The 14,718-nt window shown below is 41.5% G+C and overlaps 2 protein-coding genes across 7 annotated transcripts in view; both read left to right on the top strand.

Annotated features, from left to right (window-relative positions):
- Window positions 1-8,677, top strand: part of csnk1g1 (casein kinase 1, gamma 1) — a 31,196-nt gene extending 22,519 nt beyond the window's left edge. For 2 of the 6 annotated variants that reach the window (XM_031848205.1, XM_031848208.1), the window contains 3 exons: window positions 1,665-1,771; window positions 3,683-3,706; window positions 4,580-8,677. In XM_031848205.1, coding sequence (XP_031704065.1) covers window positions 1,665-1,771; window positions 3,683-3,706; window positions 4,580-4,634 — 186 coding nt within the window. In that variant the 3' untranslated portion in view covers window positions 4,635-8,677. Of the gene's footprint in view, window positions 1-1,664; window positions 3,293-3,682; window positions 3,707-4,579 lie in introns of those variants that run through there. The other 4 variants (XM_031848206.1, XM_031848209.1, XM_031848207.1 and 1 more) reach the window with 2 other exon arrangements.
- A 972-nt stretch (window positions 8,678-9,649) lies between these two features.
- Window positions 9,650-14,591, top strand: LOC116383982 (40S ribosomal protein S17-like). Its single transcript, XM_031848212.1, has 5 exons — window positions 9,650-9,708; window positions 10,677-10,828; window positions 13,492-13,597; window positions 13,736-13,801; window positions 14,466-14,591. The coding sequence occupies exons 1-5, from the start codon at window positions 9,706-9,708 to the stop codon at window positions 14,541-14,543; spliced, it is 405 nt and encodes a 134-aa protein (XP_031704072.1). The 5' UTR covers window positions 9,650-9,705; the 3' UTR covers window positions 14,544-14,591.
- Window positions 14,592-14,718: the final 127 nt, after the last annotated feature.

Raw genomic sequence — 14,718 nt, 5'->3', positions numbered from 1 at the left:
CCCCCCCCCCCCCCCCCCCCCTTTTACCCCTGGCTGGGAAATGTTATTTTTCTGCACCACCATATGCATGTCATCTGGTGCCACCAACCCCAGATGCTATAAAAGGACTTGAGCTTTATAAACAGCAGCCCTGGTTGTGGCATTTTGGTCTCAGGTACTACACTTCTTCATGGCCCTTGGACATTCCTTGCAAGACCAAGAAGCCTCTTGCATGGCAGAGTTACGTGGCTCAGTCGGCTAAGTGCATGCTCTTTAGTCGTAAAGGGTCATTATGCTTAAAGGAACATCCTGGTATGATTTGTCTTCTTGCCATTACCAAGATTGTCCCCGTCTGTAACGAGCTCAGTTTGCATAGGTGTGTACAGTGTCGGCTTTATTAGATCTCTGACTATTCTACTAAACGTAATATTCAACCATTCATGGTGCAACCGTGTGGAAGCTTGTAAGTTACAGACATCATTCTGTGTTTCATTCAGGTGAAAACTATTGTATGTTCACTGTATACGTGGACCTTGTCTCCTGGTTGTTTTACGTTGGCAGAAACGTCTGACTCTCCTGCTCTGATTGGATGCTCGGTGCACAAAGAATAAAGAGAAACTACTTCACTGTGCCAGATGATCAATGGAGGTAGCAGAGCTAATGCTAGCAAGCCTAGTTGTTACACTGTTAGCTTACGAAACACCATTAGCTAACGTCTCTATAGACAGTATGATTATTGACCTTTTATGGATATTAATCCAAACATATGCTATTTATCGTTTTAAAGCAGCACAGTCACTGTTCTACTCTCCAATAATTTTCCAAGAAATTCTATAATTTAATTAAAACATTTTTAATTTAACCACATAAAAAACAGTTTGGATAAAATCTCTCTTTTGATGGTGATCTGGCCCAAAAGGCAGCGAGTTACAAGTCAAAAAACACGTCGTACAATAAAATACAAAACAACAGATTACATATGAGCAAAATGTAATGTGTTGGGTCATCCCGAAAAATAATAATTTACACTGTTGAGAATATTTTGTGGGGAAATTGACGACAATTTTGACAGTTTCCTGCGTCTGGCAACTTCATCTCAAGGAGTTTTTTCCACACTGTTGCACCATGAATGGAATTGAATGGTGGCTGACATTAACAAAGTTGTACACTGTATAAACCTACGCACACACAACTTGCATCTTTACAATAATTATAATGCCATTCCTTCTACAGGTGAGTGGACAACCGTCAATAGCTTTTCTTTGTCTGTCGGTGGCTGTTTGTTTGTTTGTTTGTTTTTTTTCTGAATGTTCGTCTGTGTGTTTTTGATTTGGAAGAATTTCTTCTTTCAAGAACCATAAAATTATTTAGGATTTATATAGATCAACAGTCCTATTAGCTCCTGCAGATGTTACATGTTTGAAACTGTAAATGAAAGAGTGGATATGAAATGCAAGCAAAACAGAGGAGTTAACACAACACATGAATGTGCTTTTTGTGTTCTTCATGTGTTCTTCTTTGCTGCTGTGTTTCCACAGACGAGGCAATGAAAGTAAAGTGAATTGTTAAAGCAGTATTCATGCAACCAGAAAAAACAACCTCCCATCACAGCAGGAGCGGTTATTCACATTTATTCTGGCCAACGTCGTCACTGTTTTTTGAAGTAACACCCGTCTGTGCCACAGGTGGTCAGCTCGACCAACGGGGAGCTGAATGCAGACGATCCACTGGCTGTTCATTCCAACGCTCCCATTACAGCTCAGGCAGAGGTGGAAGTGGTCGACGAGGCCAAGTATGTGTCATACACCCGCCACACCTCTCCTCCATGTCCATCTGTCGCTTCCTCTCCTTCCCGCTCTTCCTCTCTCTCGACACTTTTTGCTATGCTGTTGGATTGTGACAGCCCCTCTTCAGTTTGACTGTGTGGGTTTTTGATCTCGACTGCCTATCTGTTCCCTTAATTAGACTTTTTTTTGTTTTTTAGATGTAGATTAACTTCTCAGTCTGAGCTACTTCATCCTCTCATACCTGCAGTCTCTCACTGAGCAGTCCACCTCTAACACAGGCTGCACTTTACTTTCTAGCAGCCTGACCAACTTAAAGAAATGCGCCACTGTTGATTAACCTGCTCTTCACGTCGTTAACGGTATCAGCAATGATCAATGCAAAGCACATTCTGTCGGTGTGTGTTGTGGTCGCAGCCAGTTGAGATCACACCAGATTGTCCATGTGGTGACTTAGTCACAAGTACAAAGATTATGTCATCGCATCAGTCACATCTTTCTCTCCCTGAGAGACAAGCATGAGGGGAAAACAACAACATGGAAACCCCAATCCTTAACATTGTTTTCATTGGGTTGATCTGAGAGCTGGTAGCACCGGCTAAACGGCTACTGGTGTTAAGTCTTCAGCAGCTGGAATGACGCTGCGCTATAACTGCGCTGCTGCCTGAACGTCACGAGGCTCAGCCGATTGAGAGAAGCTCTTCTGAGACAACAAATATCCATGTTAATGGAGATAATAAGTGCTTTGCATTTGGGATCAGAGGCTGTTGGATATTAAAGCAAACAGTGAGGCCGATTCTTTTTGTTTAGTAAAAGAACACACAAGAAACTGGAGTGAAACTCAACTCCAAAATACAGAGATTTAGTTACAAGCTACAAAAGTACTGAAAATGGCGCCTTGTGTTGTATTACATAATACATCTTATATATCTTGACATAGAATACATCTTTAAATGTATTTAGCTTCAGTTCAGTCATTAGTCCAGTTGCTATAAATCATATTGCAGGGTTTTATTTCCCATCAGTCCATCATGATTCCCTTCTGCCGAGTCTCCTCATGAATCTCCCAGAGCTTCATTCCCTTTAATCACATCTTCCTCCTGTTGTCCCCCTTCACACAATTGTTTGATGTGATGATTGCCGCGTTTACTGCCAGTCTCTTCTTTGATACCTCGTCAGACTAGTCGACGTTTGATATAAGAACGTGAAGTAATGGATGCAAATCATGATGCAATTTAATTAATGTTTTGCCTTTTTAAGGAAATATCAGGTTCCCATGGTGAATGAATGCCACATATACAGTTGGCTCTCTCTCGCTCTCTCGCTCGCATGTTTTCTGGAAACTCAAGTCTCTTTTTGTATACTATTGTGTGAATGAAATACTTAATAATATGAGAAAATACTAATTTAACTGCAAAATGATCGGACTGACTGAAGCATTTGAGTTAATATTTTCTTAGCCATTTACAGTAGATGACGTAATTCTGTATCACGATATCTCAATATGATTTCATTAAAATATGATTTCATTAAAATATGATTCTATTGAAAGATAATAACTTATATTTAATTATCGCCCAGCCGTAGGATATGTTGTTTATATATATATATGTATAATTAAAGCAAAGTCATACCTACATTTATAAAGGTAACATAAAGCCCAGGAGGAAATGGCTGCAGAGTCGATGTTCTGTAACCATTTCTGTGATCTTTTCTCCTTTTTTTTTTAACCTTTTGAACGTTACCTCTCCATGTCCACCGGTGTCGTGTGTGTGTGTGTGTGTGTGTGTGTGGGGCAGTGTGTGTGTGTGTGTGTGGGGGGCAGTGTGTGTGGCATGAGCCCAGTCCCATCATCCTGGTCGTTCTGTATTAATCTATCTTCCGTTTCTCTTTACACTCTTTCCTCTCTTCTGCTGTAGCTGCGTGAAAATGCTCAACCTGTGGTGAGTCCCTCTCTGCTAGTCCACATCAGACTCATGGGACAGGGAGTGGACCAGCCTAGGCTGGGGCCTAGTGGAGTTATTTACTAACTTTAACTAGACTCTCACTGGTACAGCAGGGCCATAAACCCCTGAGAACACGGTCTAATATGTGTACTATCAAGTCTCTGCACCACATGTTGCAGTAACGGATGAGTAGAGAATATATTAAGCAGTGCTGCCATGTGAGCAGCCATACTGACTTAAAACTTGATGTCAGGGCAGGAAGAATAAGTGCTTTGATAGAAGTCAACTAAGTCGTCTTTTGTGTGAGCCCCTGTAGTATTTAAAAAGCACTTGGATTTCTACTCTTTTAGCAGCACATTTAAAAGCCTTTACACTCCTGTTGCATGGTGCCCCATGTTTTGTTTTTAATGAATTCTTCTAAGAGTACCCAGTCACTGTCCTATGTCTTGATCCACAGCTTTCCCTTGTCTTTGTATGTTTTTATTGACCATGTCTCGTGCTCTGTGTGCACTGCTCCATTTATGTTTTGGCATAAGAGAAATGTTGCCTTCAGCGTCCCTGCAGCAGTTTGTATTAAAGTCCCCGCTGTCATCTTTCTGTGGGAGGTGAATCAGCATGCAAACACTTGGCGGATGGCACATCATCCATCTTGTCCTTGATGCTAATGCTTCACTAATCAAACCCGTTGCCAGCTGCAGTTCTCACCAATGTGATCCCAAAAACACGCATCTGTCCAGATTTGAAAGGCTCCCAATTCAGCTATTTAACCAAACCAATTGAAGCCGTCCACTCGTCGTTTGTTCTTTCTTGTTGCTTCATCTGAAGCCTCTCTCATCTGCATACCGGTTTAATTCGTGTCTCTGTCCGCAGGTGCTGCTGTTTCTTCAAGCGAAAACGGAAGAAGAACACGCCGAGGCACAAATGATCCTCCGCCACCGGCCCCAAACGCGTCCGGCTCAGTTGATTGTGATTTCAGAAATCAATAAGGTCCTATTCGGGAGACAACTGAAAGATCTTGATTGAATTGCTCTCTGGAGGGACCCGTTAAAAATGGTTTGTTGAGATGTGCAAGACGCTTGTGTCTTTTGATGAGTCCTTTTTTCTTTTTCTTTCTTTTTTTTTTTTCTTTTTTTCTCCCGCCTCCAAGATGTGCGGAAATGTTTTGCAGGCCAGTCGTCCGAGCGGGCAACCTTTTTGTTGGAATTTTGCCGAGGATAATCTTTTTGTTTTTCCTCCCCAAGACACAGCATTTGTATCTTTTTTCCTCTGGTTTTTGGCATATCTTCTGCTCCTGTTTCTCTTCGTTGGTATTGCAAAAAGGAAGAGACAGATCTTCCCGTGGAAGCTCGCCACCGTCGGCCTGTTTGCATACTATGATTTCTTTGTTTGACTCTCAAAATCATGTTTTCGTTTCCCCCCCCTGTCAAGCCCCGGTTCAAAGCGGTTTGCCTGTCGTTGGCGTGCGAACTCATTTTGACACAAAGCCCTTTTGGTCTTTCCTGGCGTGGGACTGAATGTAAACCTGAACACACGAGGAGCCCAGAGTGTCACTGCCCATCACCAGGCACAAAGAGCATCAGTCTGCCATTTGGCCCCTGCACTTTTTTTCCTCCAAAGAGGTCAACCCTGGCACTGGGACCCGGGGCCTGAGAGAACAGAAGACCAGAGACGCCTCCTGCACTGTGTTTCTGCTCACGCTGCTTGGTTAAAGCACTCCCCTTAACCACGCCGCCGTCAAACACACACACTACAGTCTCGTTTGCAGTTCTGCTCCTGACGGCTTTGTGATAATGAGCAGCGACCTGACACTTGTACATGGGGCTGGAAAAAAACAAACATGCTATTTATGCTATTTATGTCTTGGTTGCCACCAGTTTTCTTACTTATTCTAAAACATACACACTGAATGTATGGACAGAAATCTAAATTACTTTGGAGCATTTCTATAATCTGTCATGCGCATGGGAAGGAAATTGCAGTTTAGGAGTTAAGACCAATGTTTAAAAACGGGAAGAAAAAAAAAAGTGAGACCAAAACTAAGTGGATTAAAAATGTGGGAGGGTCTTAAATGTTCTTAATAATGTGATGCTTAATAATGAACTCTTCACCAGTAGACACTGGGGGATGTTGCTTTGGAGTGACCAGAGAATGGAATCGCAGCCTCTCGACGCTACTGTCCGATGCCTTAACCCCGACCAACCGACCTGTCGACCATCACATCACATGAACGAGTTGACAGCATGATGGTTGTTGGTTTTTTTTTTTGGGGTCACCTGTAGGATAAAGCCCAAAGTTGCAGACTGTTCCCCAGCTAGTATCAGAGCAGTTAATGACTTCCCTTGTAACGCTGAGGATTTACTCCGAAGAGAGAGCAACGCCAAACGAGGAGGTGTGGTGTAAAGATGTGTAATGGTGTTGGGACGTCTCTGCCCCTGCGTGTCCAGTCTGAAGACCCCTGTGCTGCAAAGCGACGTTTGAAGTTTGGACGACTCGGTTCCTCTCCTCGACGCCGAGAGAGAAACGACAGCGTGAGCGGAGGCGGATAAGTGAACATGTCCATACCATTTTTGTTTTTATTTCGTGTCATGGAGGACTGCCTTGAAACAATATCCTCGATATGTCACCTTGCCTATCCTCCTAACAGAGAATTACCGTACATAGGTGTTTTATTTTTTTATGTTATATCTTGCTGATGTGAATTTCTTTGAATGCAATTTTCTTTTGTTTTTTTTCCATTCCAAATAGCCATGGTTTTATGGGGAAAGAGAGGGTAACAAAAAAAGCTTGAGACCATGACTGCACTACATTTGTTGACCCCGGCTTTCCCTGACGAGACCCTGCCTTCTTAATACTGTACTTTAATCGTGCTTATTACTTTAATTGTAGCTGCCTCATGCGCTAGGCCTTCCCTATAGGGTGCAGGGAATACACTTTAAATCGACTTTAATCCCCGCCCACTCCGTCTTGATTTTTTTTTGGTGCCATTACATCCTCCCCCCACCCTTCCCTTTTCCACTCTCTGCACATACACACATGCACGCACTCACGCGCGCACACAACACACACACACACACACACACACACACGCACGTGTCAGTCCTAGGTGAATCAACTCAGCGCAGTGTTAGTGTTGTGGACCTTCTCCATCATCTTTAGAAATACAATGTTGTAGATGTTGCAAACTCAATGAATCCGTATGTAAACCTGCTTGTTGCGTGTATTTACACTGTATAGCGTTCGGTTTATTCTTACCCCTGACACGTCAGTTACTCCGGGGTCTAAGTTATTGTGTTATTGAAAGTACTTGAACATGAAAATCTACGGGACCTTTTCTGTTTTTTTTTGTTTTGTTTCTTGGTCATTATCGTAGTAAGTCCACACATAGGATTTGAGGGGGAATGGCGGGAGAACAGGCTATTTGAATGACGGGTATTCATTTCTTTGAGACGTCTTAGTGCCTCTTGTGTGTTGGACAGGTGTCTGACTCGCCTGTGGAGTCCTGTGCTAGCTGGTGTTAGTGTTGGGTTCATGTTTTCACCCAGAAGGAGGTGCAGTGAGATGTTGGTTGAGAGGTTGGAGTCATGCTTTAGTCTCTGTGAAACGTTCGCCGTGATGTATTTTGATCTGTGGTCGGTGAGCTGTTCAGACACCAAACATCTGCTGCCTGTGATTCTCCCCACAGAGCATCAGCGACACCCGGACTGTTTTCATTCCAGCTTCTTGAGAAAAGTTGAAAGTATTTTAATGTGTAGTGAGATGGATATCCAGACTATTTAGCCTTCAACGTTCCCAGAGTGCCATTCCTGAGACTACTACTAGCCCATGCCTTGTACCTGTGCCAGCAAAATATGAACTTGAATGTGTTTTTGACCATCGCATTCCACCGTGTGTCCTTGACGTGTCCACTGTCATTTTGGATACATTGCAAAGCAACGTGGCCCAATTCAGTACCAGGAAGTGTTGTCAGGAGAGAGGGGGGTTTATGAGTCGCTTCTGTTGGTTTCTTTCTATTATTGTTGAAACCAGTATCCAGTTATCAACCAAGTTCTATTATTTCACAGTTGGATTTGTGGCTGGTTGTCTTTGCAACATCTGCTTCTTCCTTAAAGTGTGGGTCGTCCGGCTGAAACGGTAGATATAGATATATTACTCTGATGTATTTACTTTTTACTCTCTGGGCCTCACGCAGAGGGATATATAGGAGTACTCTGTGTGGTTTGTATCTGCATGGCTTACCCGGAGACGACAGCGAGCGGCCTCTCTCTCCCTCTCTTTCGCTCACCTGTGGGGCTCGCGTACTGTTTGGTCAGTGAGACGTCACAGCTTCCAGTCCTCGTGTAAAACCAACGTCTTCTCGCAGCACATTCCATTTCAGTTCCCATCATTTCTGATGCGCTTCAGTCAGACTTGTGTTCATGGCTTCGGTTGTGTGTAACGTCACATTCCTGTGTGTCAAAGCGAAGGACAGTTGAAGTGTGAATGAATGGCTTTAGGTCTTTCTGGGTTCTCTGGCACTTTTCCCTTGTTGCTGTACTGTAGAGTCGTCTTGGATTTACTGTATTGTTTTCTTTGAGGGAGAGGTTTAGGGTGACATTTACTGCAATATTGTGATGATTATTTGTAAATTGTACAGAGTTCACAATTGTACTCTTTGTTCTTTCTGTTGGGATTCCATATAAAATATGTATTCTTTGATATATTTTTTATTTTTTTCCCTCTCAGACTGGAAATTCAAATTGTACAGCTCCAAGAGTTTATCCTCCCCTCAGCATTGTTTTTGTTTTGTTTTCAGAGCTATGATTAAGAGAAATCTTAAAACTGTAAATATATATTATTGTGTTGAAATATGAATGTCACTTCAGAAATGTATTTGAATGAGTTAGTCAAGAATGAAGGACCCAAATTTCTTCATTTTATCGTTTCATATTTTTAATTTCCAGAAAGATAAAGGTCCTTTTTTATCTGAAATGCCTGTTTGTTTTTTCTCATTGGATTCATATAATACAAAGTGTCACACATGAACCTTATAAAATCACTTTTTATTCCCGCCACACCTAAAGGGAAACTCCAGTTTGCACCCTTTTTTTATGTAAAATAAAAGATCTCGCCACCTTGTGGGAATGTCGTCTGTGAAGTGATTTTGTATTAATTGCTTCAGGTGCTGTACTCTCACTTTAAAGAAGTTGCAAATATAACCGATGATTGTTCTCGGGTTTCTTGCTTTTCTTTCGTTAGTAACATAACATCTCGACAGTTACATAAAAGTGTGTTACATAAAAGTGTTTTGACTGCGCCAAAAATCTTTCAATTTAGATTGTAAAACAAACAATTTCAACTTGGTGTTGAAGGTAATCTTGACAAGTATGGGGCAGTTTGCTCCCCAAAGTAAGTTGTCAGTTGATGGTAAGATTGCACATGCCTCGAAATTAAAGCAATGCCCCCCTTTGTCACAAGTTATATGTATAACATTTATTTATTTTTGTGTCGTTAGAGCTGCTGATGTAAGTAAGTAAGTAAAAACAAATATTAGGATCACAGTTAATGACCTAAAATCACTGGGACTAGTTTCCCGAAAGCATCTTGGAGCCGAGATGATCTCAAGTCACATGGAATTGAATTTCACAAATTTGAATAAGCTTAACAACGGGTTGACTTTACATACTTAATACACAGGAGTGTGGTGAACATCTCTTATTTACTAAGATGCATTATATTTTGCAGTAATGTTCTACACACATACAGCCATATTAACTTATTATATTCTAAGCTTACAATTACAACCATTTTTTTGTTTTTATTTGAAAAATGTCAACGGCAATCGTTTACAAGCTCAACATTACAAGCAGGCAGTACAGATAGTCCATTAGTGCACTTCTCACCTCCCGCCGCCAGTCGTCGCTGTTGTCGGCGCGTTGATGTGTGTGACGGGCGGCTGTACACCATAAACTTCCGGTATGAACTTCCGGTGACTCTCTCTTCCACCGGTCCGCGTCAACATGGTGGGTAACGCAACGATCACTTCACCTCTCCAGCCCTCACAATCCTTTTCAATCCTCACTGTCCGTTTGTCCACCAAGCGGTTACAAGTATCACTTTGCACACAAACGGCACAAAGATTTCTTAACGCTATAATTAGGTGCATTTTAGTGGCGTTAAATGTACGTAAACACGGGCTAAATAGTTCCGTGTTACAAGCTAACTGGTAACGAAACGGTCCAATACACAACCAGAATATCACCGGAACACAAGTATTCGTAACTGCAGATTTGGTTCACTTTGTTATTCTTTACTCTTTATTTGAGTACTGCCTTTAACCAGTTTAACCGTCGCGAGAGGACTAATGTGTAGCGTATGATAACAGGTGTAACACAAACAAACTTTACAACTATTTCCGGTTTTATTGGAGTTATCCTGTCAAAAATAATGGCCTTAAATTGCATTAATGACACGTAATTTTATTTTGAAAATTGTGTCTTAGTTGGTGCTATGATTTTCTGCTTAGTAAGCGGTCATGCAGACTTATTTTTTTTTAGAAAAGCAAGCTTACTTTTCTAATCAGTGATGAAATTGCTTTTAATTTGCCTTAAAACTGATTAAATAGTTACATTGCGAGTTGGGTAAACTACAGTAAAATGTAACGTTAATTACTATGATTTCTTGTGAGGAAGTTAATTGAATTGGTCAGATCATTAGAAATGTGCTGCTGTTTTTGGCAAATTCTACTTAATGAGTCACCGCTAAAGAGTTTTGCAGTATTTTGACACAAACAAACAATCGACGTATTGCTGAATGATTTTTAAAGAACATTCTGGCTAAAAATGATCCCCAGTTTGACCACTAATATGCAGTCAAGTACATCAAAACAAACATCAACTAGGCAACTTAACATGTGGTTGCACATCCCTATGGTACGTGTTGTTACTATATCTTTCAGTTGCATGAAGTGTCTCGTTTAATTTCTCTTCAGGGTCGAGTCAGGACCAAGACCGTCAAGAAGGCCTCCAGGGTCATCATCGAGAAATACTACATGCGTCTGGGCAATGACTTCCACACCAACAAGAGGGTGTGCGAGGAGATCGCCATCATCCCCAGCAAGCCTCTGCGTAACAAAATTGCAGGGTAAGTGGAGTTTGCAGCCATTTTTTCTGTGTGTGTGTGTGTGTGTGTGTGTGTGTGTGTGTGTGTGTTTGTGTGTACACAGCTGAAACATGCACTCCTGCTAGCGGGTGACGTCCCGTCAGTGGTTTATGATGTGACCAGCGCAGGTGATTGTGGTCGGTTGTCTGCAGCCTGGTTCACCTCAAACCTGGTGGTGACAGGAAAGTGTAGCAGCATGCAGGCTGTTTAGGGTCAACAGAGAACAATTGCATGATGGGATATCTGTGTTTGTGTGAACTAATACAAATTACAAGTAAAAGCCATGACCTAAAAAGTAACTTGCATTTAATTTCAGTGGGAACAGTGTTGTTGGTCACCCTTTTTAACCAGTGCGTCAACGTTTGGTGTCAGTTTGGTTGTGGTAATTCTCAGAACAGATCTGAGGTGTTCATCAGTTAGCTGGGATCTTACGCGTTATTTTTTATCACATTAATGCATATTTTATCGTGCGCCTACTTATTAAGTCGTCATTTTTGACAGTGTTTTTAGTGTAAAGGTTAATGACTGTGGTCTTTTTAGCAGTTTGATTCTATGAAGGGATCATACAGATATTTGACTTTCACATCTAACATTATCAGAGGTCTGCTCTGTAAGGTCTTTCCTTGTCTCCCCCCCTGTGTCACGGTGTGGGTACATCTCACTGGCGTCAGGAAACGTATCAGAATGCCCTTATTTTATTGGCTAAACTGCATCACGTGACGTGATTTACAACGCATTGGTCGGTATTTTTCCTGCATCGCTGAACAAGTACCGTAAATGCTGGAAAGGAGCGTGAATAACTCCGCTGCATAAAGCAAAGACCCGCGACCCACTGAAAACGGGTCCGCGACGAACCACCCGTTGAGAATCACTGGTCTACAGGATCATGAGAGCGGTGAACAGCTGATTGTGTGGCTTGTCTTCTCTTTTTTCCGTTTCCTTCACCTACATTCCCCTGGGTCCTAAGCCCCTCCCTGTACAGCTTCTTATCACCTCTTTGCACCAATGTACATTTATAACAAATACCACACACATTACACGGTAATCAGCGTTGCATATGTGTCAGACTCTATCTGTGCATCTCCGGTCAGTCTTTGTTCATCCTGCATCGCTCTGTTCTGTTCTTTAATGTAACGTAACTGGAGCCACGGAGCTTCTCCCAGCTGTTAGCAGACTGTTGTGCTAGCAGGCAGGCTCGCTCGCGAGCTGTACCCAGCATGCAGTTTGGCGGTGAAATTTTATAAATGTACAATTTATAAATGTACAATATTAGTGTTACAAATTGTTTGTGTCACAGACTGTTGTGTGCTGTGGTGTTTTTCTCTGTTAAAGAGCGTTAGTTGTGGGTTGTTAATTGTTGTGTTATAAAGTTATGACCATGACTAGAGTTCCCTCTCAATACATATAAGAGAACTAGCGCTGACCGCTGTACGATACCGGCAAAGAATACATATAGCTGCCTGTTGAAAGCAGACAGCAGTTGTTTCGGCTATGCACCGGTATAATGGTGTGTGGAGAATTCATATCATACGAGAAATTAAAACCTGTATACTGCCCAGCCCTAGTCTTTATTATAGTTTGGACAATTTTGTACCAATGTTTGACGGGCCGGATTAAAAATCCCAACGGGCCGTATCCGGCCTGCGGGTCGTAGTTTGCCAATGCCCGGTATATATGATCATTTGGATTTGTACCCTACTGTTATTTTTATATTTTTATATTTGCACTTGTTCTACTTTGTATCGTGACTGCTGCACAGCTATTTCCCTCAGGATGAATACAGATAAGGTTGATGTAGAACTAATAATCTTTCTCAGATTGTTTGGCTGTATTCTGTGTATTTGTATGGACCCCTGACATTGTTTGTTAATTACGCCTGTCAATACTCCAGTATGTCTCCATGTATGTTTTCCTGGTTTCACACTTGTATGCGTTTAAGTAAGAGGCTTAAACTCCTCTGGTGCCGTTTGATCCTTGTTTACTCCACACCTTCATCAGGTGTAGAGTTTGAGAGGGCCGTCTAGTGTATGGTCCTCATAGTGAACCAATGATGGCCAGAAACAGTGTTCTGTGGAGCACAACATGATATGTAATGGGCTTTATATCAGATTCAAGTCTTTAAAAAAGGCGGGAGCTTATGTCTTTTGTGATGTGAGTCAATTAAACAAGTGAAATATTTAGTATTTTGTCGTAGTTGTGTTAACTGTGTTCTGCTTCGTCTGATAATTTACTGAGTTTAGGACAAAGTGTCCACATCACAATAAAATATACGACCGGTGTGAATGGAAACCTGGTGGTTTAAAGCGGTCTGAATGTTGCATCTCACAGATATCGTTCCCTTTGCTGGAGCCTGCAAAGCCTTAAGAGTTTAAAATGTGGAGTCACAGTCCACTGTAGATATACTTCAGTGAGTCAGCGGTTAATTACCTCCGAGGACTCGACGGCTGTAGTTTCCTGCTGCTGTTCATCTAAATCAAACATTTCACCCCACTTCAATAGTTATCCTTGAATAGATGTTTTTATGATGTGATTAATAGCAACTCTCTGCAAGGTATAGTGTATGTAAACCGTCCGTGTACACCGGACTAACAATATGATCGTTGTGTTATTATACAGGTAACCATGAGCTCCTGTTTGTCCCTCAGGTATGTGACACACCTGATGAAGCGCATCCAGCGCGGTCCAGTCAGAGGAATCTCCATCAAGCTGCAGGAGGAGGAGAGAGAGAGGAGGGACAACTACGTCCCAGAGGTCCGCTCACTGTTTCATGCAACATCTGTGGCTTTGCTTTAATAACTCGCATCTTTCAAACTGTAATTGAACATGTTAGAAAAGACACAGTTCAGACGGCTGATTTGTTTTTTTTTTTTTAAATCTCTCATCCTCCAGATTTCTGCTCTGGACCAGGAGCTCATCGAAGTGGATCCAGACACAAAGGAAATGCTCAAGATGCTGGTGAGTGTGAAACACAATCTGTTTTCTTAATGATACGTGATGAACCTTTTGATCTGAAGACTTCCAGCTTTGGAGTTTAACCCGTGTTTGACCGGCAAAACATTCCCCGTCAGAAATGCTTCTAACAAAATATTTTTTCCTGGATTGTAAAACTATAATTTTAGAGACATTACTGCATACGTGTATTATTAAGGTCTTCCATCAGTCCATGTAGACATCATGTAGATGAACTGTCACAAGCTTTTTGTTAACAGCAGGATTTATTAAAGAAACTTCCACACATAGAAATGTAAGTACCACTTTAAAACGGGTCTACAAATCAAATACTTAACATCACTCATGATGGTTTACTGCAGGATGTATTTCCTGTTTATCATAAACAAATGACCAACAGTCACACAATAAATGGCCCAATTAGCTGGATTCAGACCCCATTTATATCCAAGAGGGTGGAGCTTCAAATACATTGATTTATATTTTTGGTTTCAGTGAATAATAGAAAACAAAATGTATGAAGTAACTGAATTAACTTAAATGATCTATTATAAGTGTCAACTACTAACATGAAGTCATATTGACTTGATGATAATGCAGGATTTAACCCTGTGATGACTAATTCCTGATTATATCCCTAATTCCTGATTGACTTGTCTTCCTCTTTTAGGATTTCGGTGGCCTTTCCAACCTTCAAGTCACTCAGCCAACTATTGGAATGAACTTCAAAACACCACGAGGAATGTAAAATCATGTGGAATGATCCTCTTAATAAAGACACAATTATTAATAAGAATTGTTCTTTTTTTTTTTTTACCCCGGGAGTGATTGTTATACTATATTATATTTCAACAACCTGATAGTGGTAGCACACAACTAGGGTTGACCCACGAACCAACTGTACTTACAGTAATTGTAGGTAA

This window comes from Anarrhichthys ocellatus, unplaced genomic scaffold (genome assembly GCF_004355925.1).
Source record: "Anarrhichthys ocellatus isolate YVR2014 unplaced genomic scaffold, GSC_Weel_1.0 scaffold8, whole genome shotgun sequence".
NCBI classification, from domain to species: Eukaryota; Metazoa; Chordata; class Actinopteri; order Perciformes; family Anarhichadidae; genus Anarrhichthys; species Anarrhichthys ocellatus.
Note: the sequence above shows the minus strand (reverse complement) of the source record. Positions and strands in the feature narration are given on the sequence as shown.

Excerpts from the sequence above, each read along its gene's own strand:
- LOC116383982 (XM_031848212.1), top strand. Across the intron at positions 10,829-13,491 it reads CTGCGTAACAAAATTGCAGG|GTATGTGACACACCTGATGA; the intron begins GTAAGTGGAGTT and ends TTTGTCCCTCAG. Across the intron at positions 13,598-13,735 it reads GGGACAACTACGTCCCAGAG|ATTTCTGCTCTGGACCAGGA; the intron begins GTCCGCTCACTG and ends CTCATCCTCCAG.